This window comes from Ammospiza nelsoni, chromosome 25 (genome assembly GCF_027579445.1).
Source record: "Ammospiza nelsoni isolate bAmmNel1 chromosome 25, bAmmNel1.pri, whole genome shotgun sequence".
NCBI lineage: Eukaryota > Metazoa > Chordata > Aves > Passeriformes > Passerellidae > Ammospiza > Ammospiza nelsoni.
In genome coordinates, this window is record NC_080657.1 from 3210052 (window position 1) to 3236750 (window position 26699).

General features: G+C 44.1%; 1 protein-coding gene across 1 annotated transcript; it reads left to right on the forward strand.

The window, feature by feature from the left end:
* The first annotated feature begins 436 nt into the window (after positions 1-436).
* On the forward strand, positions 437-25084 carry LOC132083897 (protein argonaute-3). Its single transcript, XM_059488861.1, has 19 exons — positions 437-613; positions 7168-7339; positions 8386-8506; positions 9046-9254; positions 10457-10593; positions 12669-12803; positions 14929-15016; positions 15147-15294; positions 15607-15726; positions 16209-16331; positions 16507-16640; positions 17054-17238; positions 17512-17671; positions 18312-18402; positions 19364-19558; positions 19872-20006; positions 20569-20670; positions 21733-21932; positions 22987-25084. The coding sequence occupies exons 1-19, from the start codon at positions 595-597 to the stop codon at positions 23093-23095; spliced, it is 2583 nt and encodes an 860-aa protein (XP_059344844.1). The 5' UTR covers positions 437-594; the 3' UTR covers positions 23096-25084.
* Positions 25085-26699: the final 1615 nt, after the last annotated feature.

A 26699-nucleotide genomic window follows, 5' to 3' on the forward strand; every position in this document is an offset into this window, starting at 1 on the left:
AAGAAAACGCCGCAGACATAACGCGTTGTACTCAAACACCACAACACCGCGGGGCCGGGAACAACCCCCAGCGCTCCCGCTCTGACTCCCGCTGGGCTTATGTGGCTCAGGTCCCGGCCATTCCCGCTCCGGCGGTGCCTGCGGGGCTCCCCCCGCGCTGCCCCGGCCCTCAGGGGCCCTCAGGGCTCCTCAGGCTCCCGCCGCCTTTCCCGCCTCTCCCCGCCCAACCCCGCGCTGTTGCCATGACAACCGCGCCGGCTCGCGCCCCGCCCGCTTCCGGCGCCGCTTCCCCTTCCCCCGGAAAGGCCGGGGCGCGCGCGGGGGCAGGGGAAGCGCGGGCGGGATTTCCGGCGTGCGGGGCGCGCGCGCGGCGGGGCGGGAGCGGCCGCGCGAGCCGGGGCTGCGGGGCGGCCACGCCACTTCCGCCTCCGCCGCCGCGTGAGGGGCCGGGAGCGCCGCGGGGAGCGGCACCGGGAGCGGGACCGGCAGCGGCACCGGCAGCGGCCCAGCCGGGAGCGCGGCGGAGGAACCGCTGCCTAGCGCAGCCCCGCGCCGGCCGCCGCAGCCCCGAGCGGCTGCGCCCCAGCTCCATGAATGGAAATCGGCAGCGCAGGTGAGCGCGGGCCCGGCGGGGCCTGGCGGGCTCGGAGAACGGGCCCCCCGCGCTATCCCTCACTAGTCCCGGTGCCCGCCCCGGTGCCGCGGGGCAGCGGCCGGGCCGAGCCCATCCCGAACGGGATCGGGCGGGAGGAGCAGGGCCCCGGTACCGGGCAGAGCCGGGGCCGAGCCGCTCCGTGCCCTGCTCGCCGTGCCGGAGGTGGAGGAGGAATTGTCGGTATTTCATAACCGGGGTGCCCGGCTTGCGTAACCCGCGCCGTGCCGCTGCCCGAGGGACGGAGCCGCAGAGCGCGGCGGGACCGGGCAGCGCTCCCTCGAGCAGCTCCTGCCGGGCTCACTCCGGGTATTTGGCTCCTGTGGGTCAGCACCTGAGTTTTGGGGCTAATTCCTGTGGCTTTGGGTGTGCTGCTTCACAATAATCATCACAAATGGGTTATTGCACGGAGAAACTGTGGTGCCCCATCCCTGGCAGTGCCCAGGGCAAGGTTGGACAGAGCTTGGAGCAACCTGGGATAGGGAAAGTGTCCCTGCCCATGGGATGGGCTATAAGGTGTTTTCCAACCCAAATAATTCTGTAATTCTGTGAAAATCTTCACATTTTGGCCGTTTGATCGTTTTGCCGGGAAAGCACGTGCTCAGTATTTATCAACTTTGTGGTTTAAATGGATTTTGGGGGTTGGAGAAGGAAGTTCTGATTCAGTTTTTCAAGATAACTTACTCCAAATCTGGCAGAAGAGTGGAGGAGGATTCAGGGTTTGGGCAGCGTTTGATCAACAATTCCCTGGCTGTACCTCGACGGAAAAGGGAATGTCCAAAGCCACCTGGAGTTCCATGTCAGTCACTTGAATAGGTACCACAGGTGGTGAAAATACAACAGTGAGACTGAAGGTGTCAACAGAAAACGTGCCTTCCCATCTCCATATGGAGATCCTTTTCTAACATACTTGGAGATTTAGGGACAGTGATGCATTTGGCTGGAAAAACTCCCTACCTCAGCTGTTGCCTGCCTTGGGGTTGTGATGGGTTGAGAATGTTTTAAGGTGCAGGATTTTAACAATCCGGTGGAGTTCATATGATGCTCTCTTACACGGCGTTAAATGAATTTTAATTATAATGTAGTGCAGTTGTAGTTGTCTCCTGATAAACAGATTTGCAAGAGGAACCTGTAAATGGTTTCGTTTTCCTTTGGGGTGAATTTTCCTGTTGTTAGGCTGCAATGTGTTGGATTTTAGCAAAGCTGCTGCAGAGTGTTCCTTGTGGGCTGAGGCAGTGTCCAGAACAAAGGATGGTATGGTTTTTCCTGTGCTTAGGAATGTGTTAAGTGCAGTGTGGGACACAAACCATCCTTGGTGGAGCAAATGAAGATTAAAACTCTGTCATGAAAGAGAGAAATACACTGAGATGTGCTTTTGTTTTCTGTGCATGAAGGGAGAACATGGGATAGAATAAGCAGAGAGGGGAATAAAGATTGGGGTGTTAGTATCCCTGGAGTAAAGTGTGGAAGTGTGTGCCAGGACATCTGGGGTGAAGCAGTGCTGTGGGTGATGTCCTGGTTGTGTGAGAGGCTTAGGCTGAGGAATCTGGGGAGTGTTGTGGCTCTCCTGGTCCATGGAGTTTGAACATCACTGAAAGCAGGAGCTGGATGTGAAGGTGGTGTGGGTTGTGGTGAAACCAAACTGAGGAACAGCAATAAAATGTTCAGTGGGGAAGGTGCAGTGAAGGAAAAGCTGCTCTCAGCACAGCTCAGGCATTGCACTTCCACCAGGAGAATGTTCAGTAAAATTCCAAACAGGCAGGGAGGTTCAGCCAACAGGGGATGTTCGTGGTGTAACCAAGTTGTGTCAGTGCCATTGTCTTCATTTCCATGTCCTACATTGTTCTTTCAAAGCTCACAGCTTTTTGTGTTAAAAGTGTTAACTTGTGTTGGGTTGGGTTTTTTAATTTCAGTTTTAATGAGGCACTGAAGGCATCCTTAATGTTCTGTTTATTTTCCATACAAACTTCGGGCAGAGAAAATCCTGAGAAGTGACTTTTCTCTGTGATTCAGAGCAGTGCTTTGGGAGGCCCATTAAAAGTCCCGTTTTTGTGGGTGTGGTAGAGCAGGGAAGGGGGTGATTCATAGTTGCCTTCAAAAGTTATTCTACTGTAAGATACAGTGGCAGATTTCCTCTGGAGTTGCTGTGGAAGTTGTTTGACTCACAGTATGAACATTACAAATTGTTTCATCCTCAGAGCTTTGCTTCCTCAGGGGTGAAGGTGTCGAAGAGTATTTCTTGAGCTAATTTTTACCTCCAGATTTTGGTCTGTGGAAATACCTTCCAGGGAAAACTCTTGCTGGGTTTGTGTGGGCTGGCACATTCTCTTCTCCCAGAGCAATTGGGTATTAACTTCACTATGTGCATTTTTGGGCTTTTTGTATTTACATTTTTGGGCTTTTTGTATTTACATTTTTTTAATGGTTCAGAAGCATTGATTGTCTTTTAAATTCTCCCAAAACACTCCAGTGTGTTTTCTGTAAGTCCACTAGGGCAGAATGAGTTACCACACCAGTGTTTGCTTGTGCAGTTGGCAGTCACAGAGCACAGCATCAAAACCTTGGCTTTTGATGAGTTTGGACATGACTTAGGATCCAAAACCTTGAAAAAAAACCAAACCCTAAATTGCAAGGAGGAATGTTTAGAAAACATGGATTGCATTACTCATAAATAATGTAATGCCACACGGCAAGGCCGAGTGACAGAAATGAGGCAATTCATGATTTCTGGCAGACGGCGCTCGATCATTGAAACCAACGTTTGAATCAAATCTTCTCTGTGTATTTTTTTTAATCCAGAATTAGGTTATTTTCTGTTAGTGATAAAATTTTCTTAGAGCTCCACAGGCTGGGCCTCTGAGTAGAGGCCAGGGGCCCTGTGAAAGGGAGTCTTTTATTTTTCCCCCTCCTTGTGAGAGCTGTAGCTCTCTCCAGTGCAGCTCCAGCCTGAGGCTGGGATCGGTTCCACAAATCTGCCTCATGTTCCTGAGCCAAACTGAGTTGTATTTACCTGCTCAGGCCTTGCTGTTGTGTTTTGGGCTGTTCCAGCACCCATCCAGTTAGATTTAGATCTGTATAAACAAAAATAAAACTACTAAGTTATCTCTTTTATTAGAGTTTGGCTTTATATGCTGAAGCCACAGTGTGAAAGAGGATAATTTCTTTCTGGAAGCTTGGTGGGGATGGCCCTTTCTGCAAGGAAATCTGCATTTCCTATTAGCATCCTGCTGGAGATCAGGGTTTTTTCTTCATTCTGTAAAATCGCTGCTTGTGCCAGAAGCTGCAGCTTTTTGTACAATGGTGCGTTGGAAGCATTTGCAGGTTTCTGAGCTCCTGCTCGTTGTGCTCAGGCTTTATTCCGACAGGGCTTCTCTGGTTGCTAGGTAGGTGCAGCCAGGCTTTGGATGGAGGCCAGGCCTGTCCGTGTGCTGCCCGGGCTGCGAGGAATCGCCGTCCCTTCTGGCTGTGTCTGAGCTCCACTGGAACATTGATCCTTGCATGCAAGAAAAGATTCTCACTCAGAGCTCCTTGGAGCCGTTAGAGGGCCTTGCACAGTGCGGCTGGGGGGGCTTTGTGATCCCTTCCAAGTCAAACCATTCCATGATCCTGAAACGTGCTGCCTTGCTGCACTAAAGCCTTCCAAGAATCTGTCTGAGACACCACTTTTAGTTCCTGTTTGTGTGTTCATTGTTTTCTGTTAGAAGTCAGTTGAGTTTTAGTGCTGGGAGCTTTGCTGAGCTGCTTTTATGAATTGAGCTCTGCTCCAGCACACTGAACAGACTTGGTGTGGGGGTTTTACTTGGAATTTTCAGAACATCCTGGGCATGTATCTGACAGGAGCCTACAAGAAAAATGGAGAAGTGAGACAATTTACAAGGCCTGGAGTGATGAGGGGGATGGCTTCCCACTGCCAGAGGGCAGGCTTAGATGGGATATTGGGAAAAAATTCTTCCCTGTGAGGGTGGAGAGGCCCTGGCACAGGGTGCCCAGAGCTGCTGTGGCTGCCCCATCCCTGGAAGTGTCCAAGGCCAGGTTGGACAGGGCTTGGAGCAACCTGAGACAGTGGAAGGTGTCCCTGCCATGGCAGGGGGTGGGAATGAGATGATCTTTAAGGTGCCTCCAACCCAAACCATTCCATGATTCTATGGTATGTACATACCTGTACTGTAATGGCAGAATATTGGTTTCCTTAACACAAAGAAGTTTCTCCTCTCAAATTTGTGAGCAGCTGAGCAATGCAGAACTCTCTGGAAGCACTGAGGAGCTGCTCCATCCCCTGTGGAGGAGGCCTCACAGTGCTGCTGCTTTGAGAAAGGGTTTTCAGCCTTGACCCACTTTGTTTTTGCAAAGGTTAAAGGACTTGAAGGAAAGGCTCTGCCACTCGGGCATCCTGTACTCAGTAGAATAATAGCACTTTGAATATTTTTGGTTTGTGTGTTTATTTCCATGGGTTTGACACAGGACTTAGGCATGAGGTTGGGTGAGTCACCGATGGATCGGCGGCAGAGCCATCCCCAGAGCGTCGCTCTGCTTATTTGTGTTTTATTGGGCTTTGAGTCACAGCTCTGAGGCCACTGACACAAGACTTTCACAACAGAATCTGGCAAGGCAGGGTCTCTTCAAAGCAGGATCTTCTCAGTGGGTGCCCCTGTATTTGGGCAGTGCTGCCATACTCATGTTTTTAAGTTAATTTGTCCAAGGGAGCATGATTCACACAATAATAGCAAAATAGCTGAATTTCTTTAAATTGCACCTGAACAATGTGTAGGCCTGCACTTCTGATTCATTTATTGGTCACTTAACTCCTATTTGCCAAAATCTGAGTTTCTAACTTCTTCCAGGGTGACTGAGACACACAAGGCTGACCAGACTAAAAGAACCTTTTTAATGTTATCTTTATTTCAGCAGTTTTGTTACTCTGTCCTCCAGATAGGAACTAAATATAAACTGTGGTGTGTATGTCTTCAGAATATTAAAACAAACTGTTGACTTGTTTATGCCACTCAAATGTTTAGTAGTAACTTTTCTGCTTATGCTTTTATTCTGCAAATGTAGCTGGAGTAAATTCTAGGGCTGCTTTTACTCACGTGAGAGTATTAAAATGAAGGAAAAGTTGAAGAGAGCAGATGCTTGGAACAAGTTTTGCATAAGCAGAGTCTGTGAGCGGGTTTTAAATGATGCTTCTTGCTTTCTGTTTTGTTTTATCTTGTGGCTCCAAGCCAGCCCCACTCAGAATTTTTCAGTAGTTTTCTGGGTAGAGCCAGACAAATGTTACAGAGGAACTCGGCTTTGATGTTCACCTGTTCTCAGGACGTGACCATTTCCTTCAAGATAATACAGGGGATTTTTACAGAAATTATGGAGATTAATCAAAAGGCAAATAAAAAACATTTTTCCCAGCACTTGACATTTTAACTCTGCTATGAAAATGAGTGGGCTGGAATCGCTGCCTGCGTCACCGAGTGGGAGGAGAGGGGAGAACTTTGCACTACCTCGCTCAAATGCTCTGGAAATCAGGACATTTGTACCATGAGTAACTTCTTAAAACTGAAGCAACCAAGCACTTTGGGTTTGTTGTTGTTTCTTAACTGGAAAGAGGTGCTTTGAAGTGGAAATACCAGCAGAAATTCTGGGAAATGGGCTATGTTTACTACCCTGTTTGGTTTGTAAGGCATGAGTAATGCAAATCTTGAGTGGAGGGTTCTCACCTAAATGATGCAAAGCAAATTAAATAGATGAGAATGGGACAAATCTGGGCAGGTATTTTAGCTACTTTTATTTTAGCTATTTTTTATTTCAGCTATTTTCAAAATACCCATCTCATTGCAGATTTGGATCTTTGTCTGAGCAGTTCTGGGTATTCTTCTCTAGCCTACGAGTAATCAAGAGTTTTACAATCGTGTCTTAATCTGAGTCTTTACTCTTCTGGCAAATTGGCTTTATGGGGGCAGTTAGATGGGAGGTAATGGTCTTACTTTTCATCCATTTTCAGCCAGCAAAGTTCAAGAGTAATCTGTCTTCCAAGACTAAGCTGATATTGGCACTGAAATGAAGAGTTTATCTCAAATCCTGTGCATCAGTCCAGAGCTACTTCTGTATTTTTGTACTCTGCAGCCACTTGGTTATTACCAGAGTGTTCAGAAAAGACTTGTAAAACTTTCTGCGTTATATTTTGGGGTTGTTTTTGTTTAAGGGTTTTTGAGATTTTGGTTTTTTTCTTTTTGTTTTTGATTTTTGGTTGGACCTTTTTTTTTAGGAAATCTCCTAAACAAAACCTCCTGATTTTATTCATGCTGATCACTGAAGCTCATGAGTAAGAGAACAGTCTAGGTGTAGGAGGAGGATTAAGGATTAATAATGGGAAAGGATTTATTTAGAATTCCATGCTGTTGGAGACAGCTGATTTCCTTTCCTCGAGTGTGCTGCCTCTGGTGCCCACCTGCTTGTCCTGGGAGTTAGTTTAAGGGATTTTTTGTTGTGCTTTTCTCCTAATCTGTGGGATTTTTCCTTTGCAGGACCCGTGGGGGCACAGCCCCTGCTCATGGTGCCCAGACGTCCCGGCTATGGCACCATGGGCAAGCCCATTAAACTGCTGGCCAACTGCTTCCAAGTTGAAATCCCAAAGATTGATGTCTACCTCTATGAGGTGGATATCAAACCAGATAAGTGTCCTCGGAGGGTGAACAGGTGAGAAGATACATTTGTAAAATGTAAATTGTAAATTAAACCAATGGGAATGTTGAATAGCATCAGGATCTATGAAAAGGGAGATTTTCTTTTCCCCACCTCCCAGCTGGGAGGTGAAAGTGTTGCTGCTCATTCAGCTTGAAGAGGAAGTCAATATTTATCATCTTCCTGAAGTACTTTGGGTTAATATTGCCTGGCCAGGACGTGGTGCCTGGAAGCTGCTGCTGTGCAGGAAGGCTGCTTTGCATGTGCTGAAAGGAAAATGTTTCCATTCTGTGAAACACCAAGACCTCCCAAAGAATTCACATCCCAAAGGCCTGTTACACTTGGAGGTATTCCAGAAGTCCACTGTGTTCCAAAAGTTTTATCTACTGCTTGCATCAAGAAGCATTTTTGTATAAGCTGAAAGTTTCATCATGGTTTTTCAAGTGTAATTTCAGTGCTTGTGTCGGGTTAATCTTTATTGCCATCAATTTATAATAAAGCGAGGGAGGCAAACCTATAATTGTGTGCAAATTGGATCAGACTTTTGCCTGATTTTGTAGAAACTCAGGTTATTGAGGACTTAAAGCCAAGCCTGTTTTGTTAGGGCATCTCATGTTTATAACCAGTGTAGGCAGAATTCAAAATCTCATGGAGGAGCAGATAAACATTGCTGCAGACAGCACAGTGAACTGGCTGAGCTTCCACATGGGGTTTGTGCTGTTTTTTCACAGTAGCACTTTGTGGGTTTTTTCCAAGGTAACAGTGTTCTTGTTTTCCATCAAAGAGATGATACCAAGGCCTTGGTAATTTCTAGGAGTTTCTGAAATTATTTCAGTACCAATATTCCTCAGTATCTGAGCATTTACATTGATTCTGATTTTATTCTGTAGTGTTTATTTAGTTAAAGTATGTGAAGCACCTTTTGGAACAGCAGTGGGTGTTTATAATTCATTCAAGTATTGTTTATTGCAACTACTTCAGCAAAACACCTGGGAGTGGGAGCCAGCTTGGGTCTGATCCTTCTTCAGAAACATTTTCAATGCAAATATCCCCTTTTCCAGGGACGTGGTGGACTCTATGGTGCAGCATTTTAAAGTGACAATATTTGGGGACCGTAGACCAGTTTATGATGGGAAAAGAAGCCTCTATACAGCCAATCCACTTCCTGTGGCCACTACTGGGGTAAGATAACTGGGAACATGTTATATTAATAGCAGCTTCATAGGAAAGGAAAACACCCAACTTTAAATATTGCTGATTTCAGAAAAGCTGGAAGTGTCTTACAGTATCTGTACTGAAACTGAGTCCTTCTGATATATTTCCTGCAAATTCCATTGTGTGTAAATGTTCATGTAATAGTTGCATCCAGAACTTCCTGTGTACTTTAGTAGCTGCTTTCTACAGCAAAATCTATTAAAACATTTCATTTTACAGACTGTAGCACATGATCTTATGATTAATTGAAAAAAAAAAAAGCCAGAGTTTTTCTAGAATGTATTGCTTTATCATTTGGGGTGACAAAAATTTATTCTATCCTCTTCTGCTTGGTCAGGGCCCAGTTCTCTTCACTTTGTGCATTTGATAATGTACTTTCATCAAACGTGCTGTGTCTTCAATATCTGAGTTTTTGAGTCTCTGGCCCAGTTATGGAAAGGAGTGGAATCTCAAGGCTTCCAGATAAAAAAGCTGCTTTTTATTTCTTTCTTTTCTCCCCTGCCCAGGTGGATTTGGATGTGACACTACCCGGAGAAGGTGGAAAAGATCGTCCCTTCAAAGTGTCAATAAAGTTTGTTTCTCGGGTGAGCTGGCACTTGCTGCATGAAGTTTTGACAGGAAGAACCTTGCCTGAGCCTCTGGAACTAGACAAACCTATCAGCACTAACCCTGTTCATGCTGTCGATGTGGTGCTACGACACCTCCCCTCCATGAAGTAGGTTCACTGTCTTCCTGCAGTCTGTCTTTACCTGAAGTATCCCCACTGGGAGACCTTCATCCCCATTTCTTCACAGGTGAAAAGAGAAACTGTTCATTCCCCTCTGCAGCACAGCTGGTGACCTGAACAGGGAGCTTACAGCCAGTCCTGTACAAGTGTTTCTGTAGGCAGAGCAGGTGATGTGTGTGTTGGAAAAGATCAAGAAACATCAGGCATTTATAATAGGCTTTCATAGAAATGCTGAGAGGTTCCAGTGAGCTGCAGCACTGCTGTCCTGGTTCTGCTCAGCTTGAGCCAAGTGAGGGCGGTGCCTGTGGAAAGCAGAGTCTCTTTAATCCATTGGTACACTGTCACCAGTGCATGCTTCTCATGTCTGAAATACATGGCTGGGACCAGGACCTGTCCTAACAAAGTCTCATATTTGCTATTTTATCTCAGAACCCTGAAATTTAGAGAAGGCTAATTTTGCTTGATTTGGTTAATGAAAGTTACTTTTGAAGTTGGTTGGCTTCAGGCAGCACAGTGACTTTGCTCTGAGCAGATTCTGATAGGTTTCACTTATAGCTCTGATAGGTTTCACTGCGTGTAGCTGACAACCAAAAAAAGTGCCCTGTGGTTTTGTGGAATCCAGTGTTCCTCAGCTTCCCCAGATCTGAAGATGTTACCCTCTGTACCAATGCCTGTGCATTACAAAACAGGAGGTGTGGAGGCTCAGGAGCAGCTGCTTTCTACCTGTGAAAGAAACATCATTTCACAGGTAGAAAGCTCTTTGTTTCCCCCATAGTTTTTGCTTCTCTCAATGTATCTTGTATTCAAAAGTTCCCTATTAATTAGGAAAAATGGTATTTAAGGGTCAGGCCAGTATAGACAAGGCTGTTGTACAGAATCTGCTGTGGTGGAGATTCCACTTTCTTGAAGCAGAAGATCAGGAGGGGTAAGTTAACTTAGTTCTTGATTTGTTGTAAAAACTGAAAGTGGTTTGTGCATTGCTAAAAGTAGTAAATGTTTTTTGTCTAAATTTAAAAGCACTGCAACAGGAACAGAAGCATTCAGGGTATTTTGTTTATACTTGCTTCTTGGCACAGATTGCTGGTGCACAAAATGCCAAACAATAATAATGCTGTGTGTTATAATCTTTGTTACATGAATTTGGGGTTTGGAGAACAAGAACATAAATGTGTGGCCACCTGTTTCACCAGGTACACCCCTGTGGGCCGCTCCTTCTTCTCAGCTCCAGAAGGCTATGACCACCCCCTGGGAGGGGGCAGGGAGGTCTGGTTTGGCTTCCATCAGTCTGTCCGACCTGCCATGTGGAAAATGATGCTCAACATCGATGGTAAGTGGAGATTCAGAGCTGAGATTCAATCCAGACATGTAAGGCAAAGGCTACCTAGAAATTCTAGTCTGTTTTCCTTGCATGATGTCAATGTTTGAGCAGAAATTTTGCTGCCATATAAAAACCAATATCTCTATATAAGAAAGAATTGCACAGGGCTTGTTTTCCTGCTTAATTTCAGTTTTGGTGCATCCCCAGTGGCAGAGGCAGGTTGCCTGCACTGTGTCTCTGTGCAGCTGTACACAGTGAGTGGTGCTCAGTACTTCCAAGAAAACTCTGTAAAACATACCCCAAACACTTCTCTGAATAGGGCTGATTGGAATAGGCTTTCTTATGCAAAAGGATAAGCTCTGCAGCACTGTATTGAGTCCCAGATGAATGGATCTGAGATCAACTGGTGCCTGTGTCAGACTCCCTCATCCTGTGAGCACTCAACTCTATTTAGTTGTTAAACCCTCATTGAAAAGTGTCAGTGGTGGAGATGCAGGTGCTGCCTGAGGTTTTCTCTGATTTGCATTCAGTTCTCACTGTCTTTGAAATGCTTTATAAACCCAAGGTAAATTGTCTTGCTTTACATTGAGCACCGCAAGTCAGGTTGTGCTTGGAGCATAATAAAATATTGCAGATGTTGAGCTGTCTTGCTGAAAATTTGCAAGTCCATGTGTTCTGGTTGATGTAAATTGTGGGTGATTCTCGTGTGACTGAAGTCACACAGTTTGTTCTTGTAAAATTGCCTTTCTAACAGCAGCTGTGCTTTAAAAAAATGAATGTAAAAATCTCAACCTGTCCCAAAAAGAGCCAGTTCTGGTATCTATATGCAAGGTACTGAGAGAATTGCAGTTTAGGTAGAAAAGGATGAATTTACACCAATTAATAATGCACTGTGCTGTTACTTTGTGACACAAGTTTTTCTTACCAGCATTAGCAAGTGTAGTAGTAACTCTTGGAGTAGAAGTTTTTTAGTCCTTCCTGTGAATGAGAAATTTGAAGCCCTTTGTAAGTGCTGATTCACAGAGCTGTTGTTCTGTTTCCTCATTTGAGACTGTGAAATTGTCTTCAAATCCCATCACTGGAGGTTTTTTAGTTGTTTAGTTGGATGAGGTTCTCCATGGAAGTGTTGCTGTGGGAGACAACCCACACACTGCCAGGGTGGGGAGAGTGAGGATTTGGGGTCACTCAGAAATCTGGAGCAGTCTCAGGCATCTGGAGGTGTTGGTTGATGCCTCATGTGAGGTTGGTAGGCTGCTCCAGTGACACATGTCTGAAGAATGTTGGGTTGTGTGAGCACAGATGTGTGGCAGGTTTGGTACATGAGATCTGGAAAACTGATAAATGCTTGTTGAATATTTCTTTTCTGTTGTTGACATTTAAAGTTTTAAATGTGTGGAACAGTTTGTGTCTGAGCTCTGTCTTGTCCCACCTCGCCCTTCCTGCCAAAGGTGTTGTTTCAGTTGCTTATAACTTTGTCAAGATGGTAATTTATGATTTATAATAAGTCAGCTGTCCTGCTTAAAACCAGTGTATTGTCCCTTAAAGTGGTGGTGTCATTAGCATGTGGGGAGGGTAAGATTTGAGTAGATCAAGGGTTCCACTCCCCCTACACCAACACAATTTGTGCATAGTCAAAATAGTGCTCATGTCTGCACCAGATATTGTTTCAGTAATTGAGCAGATTGTGTAACTGACAAAATTACATTGCATGTTGAATTGTGTTAGCTTTTAATATTCAAAAGTCTGTGGTAGAGGGATATTAATCCTGTCTCTGCAGCTTCATAGAGAGGTAAAAGAGAATGTCTCTCTGGGGTGTTGCAGCTTTCTAGAAATAAATGTTCTCTGGGGGAAAAACCCTTTCAAACCCCTGAAATTCCAGGTAGTAGCAGGATGAGTGTACTGGAGAGAGATGTGTCACTGTAGACTTTCTGCTGGCTTTTTGATATTTTTCTCTTGCAGAACTCACTGTTCTGTTTCTAAATGTACCTGAGGTTTATGTGGAATTCTAAGAAATATTGATGTATGAACTGCTTCACAATACCTTGACTGGGGTTTTTTTACACTTCATATTTTGCTCTTTGCAGTTTCTGCCACTGCCTTCTACAAAGCACAACCCGTAATTCAGTTCATGTGTGAAGTCCTTGACATTCATAATATTGATGAACAACCAAGACCTCTGACTGATTCTCATCGGGTAAAATTCACCAAAGAGATAAAGGGTGAGTAGAAATGGCTTGGCTTTGTTCCAGGTAACACAGTAAAGTTAATTCTAAGGGAATTGTTTTAACTGGAAGCCTGTTTAACATGGATCAGAAGGGCCTGGAGCTGCCAAGAGAATTGCAGTATCCATGTGTGTAGCTCTAATCCTGAGACAAATAATACAGCTCTGCAGAAATGGGAGCTGAAAAACATTCCCAGTGGCTTAGAGGGAAAAGAGGGGGCACGTTGTTCATTGCCTGGGCAGAGGTAAGTGGTTGGTGCCAACCTCTCCTAACCCAGGGTCCCTGAGGCCACCTGGCATTGTGTGTGGGCTCCTGTTGTTTCAGTGCTGTGGCAAAATGAACATTGATTTTAAGGCTAACATTGATTCTTTGTTGTTAGAGTGAATTCTAATAACTGATTGCCTTGTGGAAAAATAAGTACCACTTGCAGCTGAAGGCCAAATTCCATTCCAAAGGAATTGCATAAGCTGCTGGTTTGAGTGGTTTCTCTCCATATATGCTACTTGGGTTTGTATTTTCCCATATCCTTCATTCCAGTGTAATTTGCAGAGAGAAAAACCTTGGAGGAGCTCAGCTCTTAAACACTTGATGCAAGATTAGACTCTACTGAAATACTGGGCAGCTAAAAAGTAAATTTGAACTGTAATGATAAAGGGATGTGCTCAGAGAAGAGCCATGACTGAAAAAAGACAGGAATTATTTTGTTCTAGTCCTAACATGCCCCCTTTTACATCTGCCTGTCTGCCTTAATTCTGTAGGGCAGGTGACTGGAGGTTGAGAAACTGCCTCTGCTTGATCTCAGATGCCTCAGAGGCTCTGTTGCCATAGTCAGAAAATATTGAAAGTTCTTCCTTTGCTCTCAGACTCATCTTTGCTGCTGTAGGGTCTGAGAGCTCCAGCCAGGACGTGACCATGTTGTACAGCAAAACGAGCCCTGCATTAGAGCTGGCTGTGTGTGAGCAGCACTGGGGGAGGGCACTGCCTTGCTAGTGTCGCAGCAGAGTAATGACAGAGCAGGGAATGGGTTCCAGATATCTCTGTGTTCATCAGCCCTTGTCTGTGGTCACAGTGCCCCATGGTTTCTTTTCTTTATTTTCTCTTAATGCCGTGTCACGGCAGTGGTGGTTTATTTTTACTGTGCTGTCCTCTGAGTAATACTGATGTTCTTGATGCAATTAGTGTTGTCAGGGAGCAAGGAGGCACAGTCAGTGCTTCTTTGTGATATCTGTGTCCCCTGTAAACTGAACACAGTCTGGTGTCTGGTACCTGGGGACCTGATTTTGGGTGGTGTTCAGTCAGTGGTCCACAATCCACACAAACCTCAGCAGAATGAGCCATCCAGTTGCTCTCTCAAAGCCCTGTGGTACTAGACTTCACTAAAATTAGACTTTACTACTGGAGGTGAATCCTTTGAGTACCCAGGCTTTGTTTTTAGCTGCTTTCTGTCCTGTGGAGCTGGGGAAGGACAGCAGTGTGTGGATGCTGTGATAAGCTCAGTGCTCCCAGCAGATGTTGAGGCTGCTCTGTGTGAGCAGCACAGTGTGTGCACAGTCACAGCAACAGCCCCCAGAGCCTCCTGGAGCTGCCACTGTCATGATTGTCGTGGGCAGAGATAAGTCTGGAGAGGCTCTGCTGTGTAGGCTGGGTGCTTTGAGACGAGATTCTCAACATGCAAAATTAAACTTGGTCAGTGAAATTAAAGAAAATTACAGGATGAATGTGGACACAAAGCTTGGGGGGAAGATGATAAAGTAGAAACCTTGTTTTGTCCTTTTAATTTCAATTACATTGGAACTGATAGGTTGGAGAGATGTACAAGATAAAGAAGGAGAACATGAGGATATGATGAAAACTGCTGTCCGAGTTCAGTCAATGCTTTTTAGATGAAATTCAGAAGCCATTGAACATTAAATATTTTACGTCATGATTTCTGAGGATAATCACCAGGATTAGTCAGAACTCAAATTATAATGAAAGTAAAAATGTTTGGCGAATAATAATTTCTTTGTGCTATTTGATGCTGACCCCAAAGCTGTTATGTTCTATCATTTAAAACCTTGTGTTTCCTGTGTACATGTTTGTGTAGCTATGGCATCAGGTTTTTTTTGATGCTTTTATGCAGGTCTAAAGGTAGAAGTGACTCACTGTGGGACAATGAGAAGGAAGTACCGTGTGTGTAACGTAACGAGGCGGCCTGCAAGTCATCAAACGTAAGAGCCTTTCTGTCAGAGCATGAAATGTGTGATGGTTTCACACTGAGTAACAGGACCTGACATTTCATTCATTTTGGGATGATGCTGTTTGACAGATAATATTTTACTGAAATGTCTGTCTTCTCAGCTTTCCTTTACAGCTAGAAAATGGCCAGACTGTGGAGAGGACAGTAGCACAGTATTTCAGAGAGAAATACAACCTCCAGCTGAAATACCCTCACCTTCCTTGTCTGCAAGTGGGACAGGAACAAAAACACACCTACCTGCCTTTAGAAGTAAGAGCCTTACTCTGATAGATCAGCTGGGCTTGGGTGGGTTCTGTCAGTTTACAAAACATTAAGAAATCTGTGCTCTTTGCAATGCAAGTGTGTTTATGGGTTTACATGTACAGAGTACATGGTTTACTCTTTAATTTCACTAAATACTGTCTGCATCCTACAGTGCTTTGAAATGTAGAAATAAGAGAAAGAACAGGCAGTTGTTCAAACACACTGTATTTTATAGTGGCAGCACAGTGTCACGTGTGTGCGGTGTGGTGTGATCTGAGTGCTTCTGCTGTGAATTAATGCTTCTGATTTCCCCTGCAGGTGTGTAACATCGTGGCTGGCCAGAGGTGCATCAAGAAGCTGACAGACAATCAGACATCAACCATGATAAAAGCTACAGCCAGGTCTGCCCCAGACAGGCAGGAGGAGATCAGCAGACTGGTGAGTGCCCCAATCCCAGCTCCATGGGACACTGCTCAGAGTGGCACTGGACTGGATTGCATCCATGCAAAACTTCCTAGTATTTTCATTCCTCTTCATCCTTTAACTTAACAGATTTTAACTACATTTTTAATAGGGTTTATTTAGAATGGCATGCAATGATAGCATGAGTTCATAGTACAAGCTCTTGCATTATCATCTCTACACTTAATTTACTGTGAGGAAATGCTCCAAAAAATGCCTTTGAAGGAACTAACTGAAAATGAGCACTTGAGTAATGAAAGGAACAGAAACTATCTCATCCATTAGATCTCATGGTGGTAATTGTTTTCATTGGGGATGGGTTGATAGTGTTGAGCAGTCACGTCTGAGCCTTTTTCAATGAAATTGTTTTAAGAACACATCTGCAGTGTTCCTGTTAGCCTATGGTTTGTTATATGGATTATAATCAGATACTTCTGTAACATGTAAATCTCTCCTAGGTGAGAAGTGCAAATTATGATGCAGATCCATTTGTCCAAGAGTTCCAGTTCAAAGTGAGGGATGAGATGGCCCATGTGACAGGACGTGTGCTCCCAGCCCCGATGCTGCAGTACGGAGGACGGGTGAGGCTTTGGCTTTTCCTCTGCTTTCCATTTTGAGGAGTGATTCCTGTACACTTTGACTCTACAGGGATCAGACTTTGAATGATGAACTCTTCTTTGTTGTCCTGAAACTGCAAATAGCACTGGCTGCTTCTTTTTTTAGTCACTTGAGTGTCTGTTGCTTTTGTTTCTCCAGAATCGAACCGTGGCAACACCAAGCCACGGCGTGTGGGACATGAGAGGGAAACAGTTCCACACTGGGGTGGAGATCAAGATGTGGGCCATAGCTTGCTTTGCAACACAGAGACAGTGCAGAGAAGAAATTCTGAAGTAAGGCATGTTGTGGTTCAGGCTTTGGACTGTTCTCTTAAAGAAGTGAAACATGAATGTAGGATTACAATGAGCATTTTACCTGGGTTTAATGTGAGATGTTAGGGTGGGAATCTGGGCTGGTTTGCTTACAATCAAAACACTGTACTGGGTACACTGTGGGATGTTTGTTCACGGTATCAGAAAGGACTATATACAGTGATATTACAAGACAAAGTACTGTCTAGACTACTTTTTAGCCCATTCTGGTCTGTGGTGTTTCACAGCTGTACATCCTTCACATAACAAACATTTTTAAAATGTTGCTTTAAAAGCTATTTGGAATCATCCTCCTTTGACGATTCTGTCCCGTTGTGCTTTGCTTATTGTGTACTGCTGCTACTGCAAAAATCCAAAAATCTCCTCCTCTGCAGGGGTTTCACAGACCAGCTGCGCAAGATCTCCAAGGACGCCGGGATGCCCATCCAGGGCCAGCCCTGCTTCTGCAAGTACGCCCAGGGTGCAGACAGCGTGGAGCCCATGTTCCGACACCTCAAGAACACCTATTCAGGGCTGCAGCTCATCATTGTCATCCTGCCAGGGAAGACACCTGTGTATGGTAAGGGAACGCCTCTGTCTTTACCTGTTCAGTCAGGTATCATTTGGAGAATTCTGCTGCCTAGCATATGTTAAAAATTACTCAGAACCATCCTTTAGGTATTAGACACCACTGTTTTATGTCTGAAGATAAATTGGAAGCAGGTCTGAGTATTCAGATAAATTAGAAGTTACTGCACAGTATGTGCACTAGAATTATTGTGACTTATCTAAGATCAAAATGCAGCAATAACCTCAAATGGACTCAAGTTGTCTCCTTGTGTTTGCTTCCCAGCGGAGGTGAAGCGCGTGGGAGACACGCTGTTGGGAATGGCCACACAGTGTGTTCAGGTCAAGAACGTCATTAAAACATCTCCACAGACCCTCTCAAATCTGTGCCTGAAGATTAATGTTAAACTAGGAGGAATCAACAACATCCTTGTACCTCATCAACGGTAAGACTCTGAAGATTGCATTGGGTTTTCTTTTTTCTTTTAACAGATGTGGTTACATTTGCTACTTAGCACCCAAAATTTAAATGTGGCCAAGTTTTAAATTAAAATAGTCTTTTGATAATATTATGTGGTATTTGAAGCAGAATTAGTAGCTCAGAGTGGTGGTTGGCCTGTGCAGTAGGTCTTCAGCCAAGGTTCTTGTCAAATGTTTGATCAGTATCAAAGTTGAAATGAGGAACAGTTGTGTGAGGAAAAATATTTTAAAGGCAGTATAAGAGCATGCTGCTGCTCAAGTCCTGCAGAACAGTATAATGTGTATGCTGGTGCTGTAGCTCAGTGGGGCTCAGGGGACCCCCAGGCTCACATGGGGCCTCTAAATCCCCCAGCTGTGCCGTTCCACTGGAGCCCTGGGGCTGCTCCCCACCACAGTCATGCCCCAGTTCTGGCAGTGTGTTTGCAGTGTGTTTTGTGCTCTGCTGGGGAGGGTTCCAAGTTCACCTCTCGTGCACAAAGATCCCATTGTTGAGCCTTGGCCCGGGTACCTGATAAGGCTGAGACAGAAACAACCCCCACGGTGAGCAATGACCTTGTGGCAGCTCTTCAGCTACGAGTGTGACTTAGCACTTTTTTCTTTTTGAAGACCTTCTGTGTTCCAGCAGCCAGTGATCTTTTTGGGAGCTGATGTCACTCACCCTCCAGCTGGAGATGGAAAGAAGCCTTCCATTGCTGCTGTAAGTTTTATTAAATTTACATGGTGTTTTTTCATTGTGGGTAAATGTTAGAATAGTAAGTGCAACTCATGGGCTGTGTCTGTATCAAATATCTTTCAGGGCTTATGCCAGTTCTTCAGGGCTTATGCCAGTTCTTTGTACACATTCCCAATGATATTAAAAATCGTGTATTTAAAAGAAAAAAACTGCCTTGTACTTCAGAGTGGCTCCTTAGCTCTTTAATTTTTAAATCAAGGTAAAATGGCATTGTTAAATAATATATTTCTGCAGAAGTATTCTCAAGGAAATAACACAGCTTGGTGACATTAGCTATGGGAATAAATCATACAGGACATGATGGAAAAAGGCCGTTCTGTATTCACATAAATAGCTAGCCTGCCTTAGAAGAAATTACAGGCCAGCCAGAGCAGGCCTGATTTTATGAGGCCTTTCTTTATGATTTTTCTTCCTTACTGCAACAGTTAGCTAACCTTTTTGTTTTTCAAAGGAGAAAAGTGTCATTAAAGACCTGGTTTGGCAGAAATGTTTTTGACATTTCTTACCTTTTGTGTTGGTACAGTCCAGGAACTCAAGGTGGTGATTAGAGGCTTGGTCAGTCCTCTCCTACTTTGTCCCCTTGGTATTTTAGTTGCCATTGATTGCAGGAAACTGCATCTGTGTTTAAAGTAACTAAGGGAAGCTGAGGTTTTTCTCAGTGTTAAAGGTGAGAAAACGTCACAGAAAAATGTCTGTCTGGATTATAAAATATGCCTTAGCGAGAAGCCAAATTCTGCAGGTGCATTTCAGGATGCTTGGGGGCAAAAGGTGTTAAACCTGTACCAAGTACCAGTTCCTGTTGAAAGTGTTACTGTGGTTGTTGTTTAGCACAAACATCTCGTGCTTGCCTCTTTTGGCTTTTTTGTTTTTGATTGTTTTGGCATAGATTTGAGCTTGAAGGCTCCCCTGGTGCATCTCCCCACAGGTTGTAGGCAGCATGGATGCTCATCCCAGCCGGTACTGTGCCACGGTGAGGGTCCAGAGGCCCCGGCAGGAGATCATCCAGGACCTGGCCTCCATGGTCAGGGAGCTGCTCATCCAGTTCTACAAATCAACACGGTTCAAGCCCACCCGGATCATCTTCTACAGGGACGGGGTCTCTGAGGGACAGTTCCGACAGGTTGGTTCACTTGTGGGTTCTTGAAAGATTCTTCTACTCTGTAGTAGCTGCAGGTGTTGTTTTGTACTGTTTGAGTTGCTTACATTTACACAAAATAATTGAGGAGAGAATTTCTTAATCTTGTTGGGTAAGAAGAGTTGCAGGTTTTTTTCTGTCTGGGAAGGAGAAGTCTTCAAATTTGGGAAATCACATATCTCTAAGTACTTTCTGACATTACCAGCTGTTTGCCAAAGTTGTACTTGTTAACTACACCAAGTTGTGCGTAGAATACAGTGGAAGGAAAACCTAAACCCCTCTGTTCTTGTGCTTGTAGGTTTTGTATTATGAACTGCTGGCCATTAGAGAAGCCTGCATCAGTTTGGAGAAGGATTACCAGCCTGGCATAACCTACATTGTGGTGCAGAAGAGACATCATACACGGCTGTTCTGTGCTGACAGAACAGAAAGGGTAATCACTGCCCTCTGAGGAGCCTTTTGGGAAAGCTTCATGAGGAGCTTTTAGGCTGCTGGAGAAAATATTAGTGTGGGCTTCTGTCCATCTGGTTAAGTGTACATGCAGGGATGTGTTGATTTGATAAAATGAGGCCCCAAATTGAAAAATCATTGGCCTTAAGTCTGTTAAAAACCCCCACAACATCACATTAAAGCTAAAATCCATGTGACCACTCAGGACCAATCTCCAACAGTAATAGAAAGTAAAAAATGGTGAAACCCTTTTTCTGAGTTAATCAATCCAAACTGAAGCTGACAATTCTAAATACAAATGTCTGCAGCTCCTCATTCTGAGCTGGAAAGTTCTGATGTGCTGGAGGTGCAGTGTTGTGTAAGGTGCAGGAGAGCCATCCAGTGTCCTTGTCAAACCTCCAAGGCTGATGTAGTGGCACATTCCAAAGAGTTCTGTGGCACTTGATGTGCAGAAACCTTGCCAGTGGTGAATAGAAACTTGTATTTTTCATTACAGTTGAGCTGTAGAAACAGCTGAGGCTGCACTTACCAAACCTCTTCTCTAGGTTGGACGAAGTGGCAATATTCCAGCTGGGACAACAGTGGATACAGACATCACACACCCCTACGAGTTTGATTTTTACCTCTGTAGCCATGCTGGAATACAGGTATGGATGCTTTGCGTAAATAAATGTGAATTCAGAACAAATTGTTTTTCTTTTTGTGACACCTGTTTGCAAACAGTTAGTTAGCAGGGAAATGTTCTTTTAGCTCAGTTTTATCTCAGATAAAACATTATTGTGGGACTTAAAGGATGATTTGCCTAACAAATGATTTGCACATTTAAATTTGCACTGATGGTAAGTAGTGATTTTTAAAGTTTTGTTTTTAAGAGGCCACTTTATTTTCTAACATTATTATTTCTGAAAAAATATTATAGCTTTGTATCAGGCTATTGCTTAAAAGGTTAAAAAAAATTTACTCTTTAAATTTTTATCATGTGCATCTGACCACATTGTCATCAGTTTTGTTTAGGTTGGCTGGGCATGACTTCTTTTCCAGTTTTGAGTCATTTCAATGGGTTTTTTGTCAACCTTTACACTGTGTCTGAGCAAGCTGCTTTCTGGCGCTGTGGAAAAAGATTTATATCAAGGAGAAGCAGAAAAGATTTATATCGTTTGAAGCCGAAATGCTTTGTGTAGTTGCAGCTCATTGTGTTTATTACAGCAAGGCATAAAGAACCTCAACTAAATTGATACTCCAGATATATTTGTTTTAAAAGAAGAGATTTGTAGCTTGGCTAAAGCACAACCATTCACCCAATTCAGGTGCACTGTAAGATTTAAGTTGAGTTTCTAGTGTTCATACTTGCAGTTAGGGTGCTCAGGAACTGGAAGGATTTAAAAGCACCGGGTGTTTCTCTGGGATGTTTTGTCAGAAACAGCTTAATTGAAGGTAGGTAAAAGGAGCTGTAATTGTAGTTTAGTCATGTTGGGAGCAGATGTTGATCTCTGAGGAGTTTTATTCAAGGAAGAACATACAGAGCAATAGAATCATGTATATGTGAGACTTACTCATCTTTAAATACATTTAGGGCTGACTTAATAATGAACTTGTTCAGCTGCTGTTACGCAGGCATTCACACTAGATAGCTTGAGCCTTTCTGAACATCAAAACCTGACTTGTTTATGGCAATCCAGAGGAGTGACTGTCCATGCCCATCTCTGCAGGGAACCAGCCGTCCCTCCCACTACCACGTCCTGTGGGATGACAATTGCTTCACAGCAGACGAGCTGCAGCTGCTGACGTACCAGCTGTGCCACACGTACGTGCGCTGCACCCGCTCCGTCTCCATCCCCGCGCCCGCCTACTACGCTCACCTGGTGGCATTCAGAGCACGCTACCACCTCGTGGACAAGGAACACGACAGGTACATCACAGGCTCTGCTCAGGGTTTAGTCCTCACTGCTCTCATTCACTGTCAGGCCTAAAGGCACCTGACTGTGTGTGGGTGATTCCCGCTGGTCTTGCGCTCAGTTTTTGTTAAGATCATCACTCCTGGCAGCTGCTGCTCTACATCAGACCAGAGTGGGTTGGTAGATTCCACTTAATAACACTCAAATTAAAAGAATTCTTTTACTAAAGTATTTTGTTATGAATTTGACGTGGTCTGAGACAATCAAGCCACCAATTTAATTTTTTTGCTTTAGGATCAGAGTAGTCATGAATGAACCAAATTTTAAGTGCTTCCACTTATCTAACTCTGTACGTCAGAAGTATTTTGCAACCTTCAAGCCATCAATTTATTTATAAAAGGCTTATTTTTAGATGAACAAGCTGAGCAGCCATGGTGAAGAGATTTGTCAAAAGCCTCAGGGTTGCTGGGTGAATATGAGAGTTGATATTTCTCAGTGTCCAGTTCTGTCACTGGTGCTGTGTTGGTGAAGGGTCTGAAGAGTCAATTCTTTGGGGGCTCAGCCTGGAGAAAAGTGGGATCTTCTCAATCACTACAACTCCCTGACAGGAGGGTCCAACCAGGGCTGGTTTGGCTTCCAGGGAACAAGGGGCAAGTCAAGGGGAAACAGCCTCATGCTGTGCCTGGGGAGGGTCAGGTTGGACATCAGGAGGAATTTCTCCATGGAAAGGATGGTCTGGCATTGGAAGGGGTGGAGTGCCCATCCTTGCAGGTGCTCAAGAACAACAGAACATCAGGAGGAATTTCTCCATGGAAAGGGTGGTCAGGCATTGGAAGAGGCTGCCAGGGTGGTGGTGGAGTGCCCATCCTTGCAGGTGCTGAAGAGCAACTGAACATGGCACTCCGTGCTCTGGGCTGGGTGATGAGGTTGGGATCGCTCACAGGTTGGACTCGACCTTCGAGGTCATTTCCAACCTCAGCGATTCTGTCCAAGAGATACAAAAGCAGCTTTTTGATTGTAAATTAATACAATTTACAGCCCTGCCTGTCTCTCCCTCGTTCCCTGCAGTGCTGAAGGGAGCCACGTGTCAGGACAGAGCAACGGGCGAGACCCGCAGGCCCTGGCGAAGGCTGTACAGATTCACCAAGACACCTTACGCACGATGTACTTCGCTTAAGTCAGTGACCCGGGAGACACTCACGGAGAGGAGAACTGAGAACTTAAGCCACATACAATGTATGTTTCCAGGGGGTTGGTTTAGGGGCTGTGCCTCCCATCGTGCTGGAGCTGACGCTGTGCAGGGGCGAGAGGCTCACCCTTAAATTGACACGAGGAAGATTGTTTACTTCATCCAGGAACACAGCACTATTATGCAATATGAAACCAGCCAACTGCTTTTTTGGGGCGGGCTCCTGTGGGAAGCCACCGCCATCATTTTTTTTTAATTATTATTTTCTCGTAGTTTAACCCTCTTCTGCCTTTACCTCAAGTTGCTCGGCAGCACAACTATTGTTGCAAAAAAAAAAAAAAAAAAGGATAGTAATAATAAACTAAAATCTATTGTGTAATTTAAAACAAAAAAAAAGCAAACCACCTTTTAGAAACAATCACAGTGATTGTTTGGAGAAGGGAAGTGTGCAAAAAAGAAAGTAAGTTTTTAACCCCCGTGCATTGAGGAATCTTCCTCTCAGTATTGCCATCGAGCGTTCGAATGTGAACATATCCAAGTGCATTGGAATGTACAGCACTAGCTAGGTAACAGTGAGGGGGGGAAGATGTTTTGCACACTAATCCAGTAATTTGAACCTAATTTAGCCAACGGCTGCCTTTGTGTCTTTTCTCACTGCTTTGGAGTTCTCAGCTCCAAGAGTTCCCTTTCAAAAGCAATCCAAGAAGTTCGTGGTTCATGTGCAGGCAGTAGTGACCCAACTCTTCTTGCTCCCTGGGGGAATTTACTAAAGCTGCTGTTTTACCTAGTCCAAAAGTTTCAATTTTTTCCTATCTGGCAAGTCAAATCTGTTGAAGCCTCACGTGAGATCTGATGTCCCAGGTTTTCTGGGATGACATACAATAACCACCAGAACTGAAACTTTAGAGCTAAGGTCTTTTTGGAAAAAAAAGAAACCTGCTACTTTACTTGCTGCCTCTCACACCTTAATGTGATTCATATGTATGTGTGTTTGAAGTTTAGCTTCCTTTTGTTTCTTTTATATTTATTAGAGTAATAATAATGCTTTAATTTAATTATTACAGAACATATGGTCAACATCAACTTTTATTTTTTAGAAATGTAATCATGTTTATTTTTAAAAAAAGAAACTGACAACTTGTTTTGCTATCTTTTAGTGCAATAAGCATTCTAAAGAAAAACTGTGTCCATTGAGCTGTACTGAAGCAGTGTCCGTACCACGGACCGTGGGAGAATGGACACCTCCAGGATTTTAAAAGGACAAAGTAAAAGCCTTAATTTTGAAAGGAAAGTTTTATAGTCAGAAGGAATCTTGAATTTTCCTTTTTTAAATCAAAAAAAAAATACAAAAAATGCTTCTAGACTTCTGCAAGCTTTACTTGTCGCTGCAGTCTTTTGATTTAACAAAGGAATTGGCCTTATTTTTGGCTTTGAAATGTGGAGCATATTTGAATTAAATGGAAAGGGTTTTGTATTAAGATCTCAGTTTTTACATGCTTAGTTAAACCTATTTGACATCAGTAAAATGTCTGGAATTAATAAAAGTTTTTAGGCTTTTTTCCTCTTTGATAGTGACTTTCCTTTTAAAATTAAGTTATTGGTAACTTCATTTCACTTTGCAAATAAAGAGGGCTGGGATAGTTCTAACATGTTAAATCACCGAAATGTGAAACAAACCAATGGGACTCTTTCATTCCACTTTAAAACCAATGTTTAAGATGTCAGAGACGAGCATTTATTCAACGAGGGGACTGGGGAGTTTTGCACTTTGTAAACTCGTGAACTGCATTTTTGACTGTTTTTATTTGCACTGGTTCATAGTATATTTACTGCAGCTGTTTGTATGGGCATTGCTGTGATCCCAGCCCTCCCGACCTCCACCTGCTCTCACATGAAAACCTGGTTGGTCTAAGTAGCTTCTCTCCTCATTCTCACCAAATCTGCTGTTTGCCAATATACTGTATTTTGAGCCTAAAATCTGAGCCCATTTTGCTTCACCAGGCATGAGCCCCCTTTTTTCTGCCAGAAAAACCAAGTACTGTATTTTGTGCGTTTGTATATTGTATGGAAATGTCCGTAGTGCTGTTCACAACACTGTCTGCAAGAGCTTTACTAACAGCTGGTGTAGATACCTATTTTATCTCTCAAAGACAAGGAAAATAATGTAAAAAACTAACTTGGCAAAGCTAAAATTGCACTGGAAACAGTGGTGGGGGTGGGCATTGGCTGGGGGTGCTCGGTGGGGGTGGCTGGGGGGCTCAGGAGGCCCTGAGGATTTGGGGACCCCCAGAGCCAGGGGGTCCCAGCTTGGAGTGCCCTGTCCCTGTGGGTGCCTTTGGACACACCTGGTGCAGGGAGGAGGGTGTGACAGAGTCCTTTGAGCAAGGTGGTTTCTCAGTGAGTCTCTCAGATGTTTTTCCCATTCTGTGACCTGACACTTTTCTCCTAAAGCTCTCTCAGTAGCAATGCTGTTTGTAAAAGGTTCAGCTTAAGCTTTATACAGAAATTTCTTTTGAAAACAGAGAACTTTTTTTTTTTTTTTTTAAAAAAACCTATTTTACAAAGAGTTCTTGTGGACTTCTGGCATTTAGCTGAAAATTCCTTTTTACAAAGCCTTCTAGCTCTCCTTTCAAAGCTGCTTCTCACCCTGCCCACGCTCGGTGACTCGGATCTGAGAAGCTTTTTTGCTCACTACTTTCACCAAAAACTAAAGAAACTTCATTGGCAAAGTGACTTCAGTTGTCAAGGTAACATTGTACCTGGTTTTCATGTGAAGAGTATTTGGAAGTTTTAATCTCTCTTCTTGGTTTTGCAAATATCTACGTCAAGTGCCGATACTTCTTTGTATTACGATATCAAGTTACTGACGTTGTGAGGGCCACACATTTATGATGCTGTAGCTGCTATATTTATTTAAATGGAGATGGACAATTACTGCACTAAGGAATGAGGAGAAAAGCAAGGAATCAAGGTTAGTTAGATATCTTGGTTTTTTTTCAAAAGAGAATTAATGGTGTGAAATATCAAGTGTAACAAAGGGTGCTGTCATTTTAACTGAGATTAAATAGCCAGATATTCTTCTTTTGTTTAAAAACATATATATTTTGATGTTTGCAGTTTGGGGGTGGGGGGTCGGGATAAATGGTACCTCATCTGTGGTGGCAGTTTCCAGTATATTTTCAGAGTATATGGATTTCTTTTATTTTTGTACCTGCTCTCCTTGAAAAAGAAAAAAAAAAAAAATCTCAAATTTTTTGTGCTGTTTGAGGAAACCTTGAGTGGCACAGCAGATCCCCCTCTCTGGCCGAGAGCTGGCTGTGGATAGTCCAAAGAGGGATGTGGGCACAGGCTGATGGCTCTTCTTGCTTTGCAGACACCGGCCTCGGGTTTCTGCCTGTGGAGAAAAGCAGTTCCCATCTCCTCAGACCCCGAGACCTCACTTGTGCTGAACAAGTGCCACTAAGTGCTCCCGTGGTGGGGGCAGGCCCAGGGTAGCACCGAGCCCCTCCTCACCCAGCCAGCCCTGCCCAAAGCTCCCACCTGGCCACTGCTAGATCCAGAGCTGGAGGGAATCCCAGGATGTTTGTGGTTG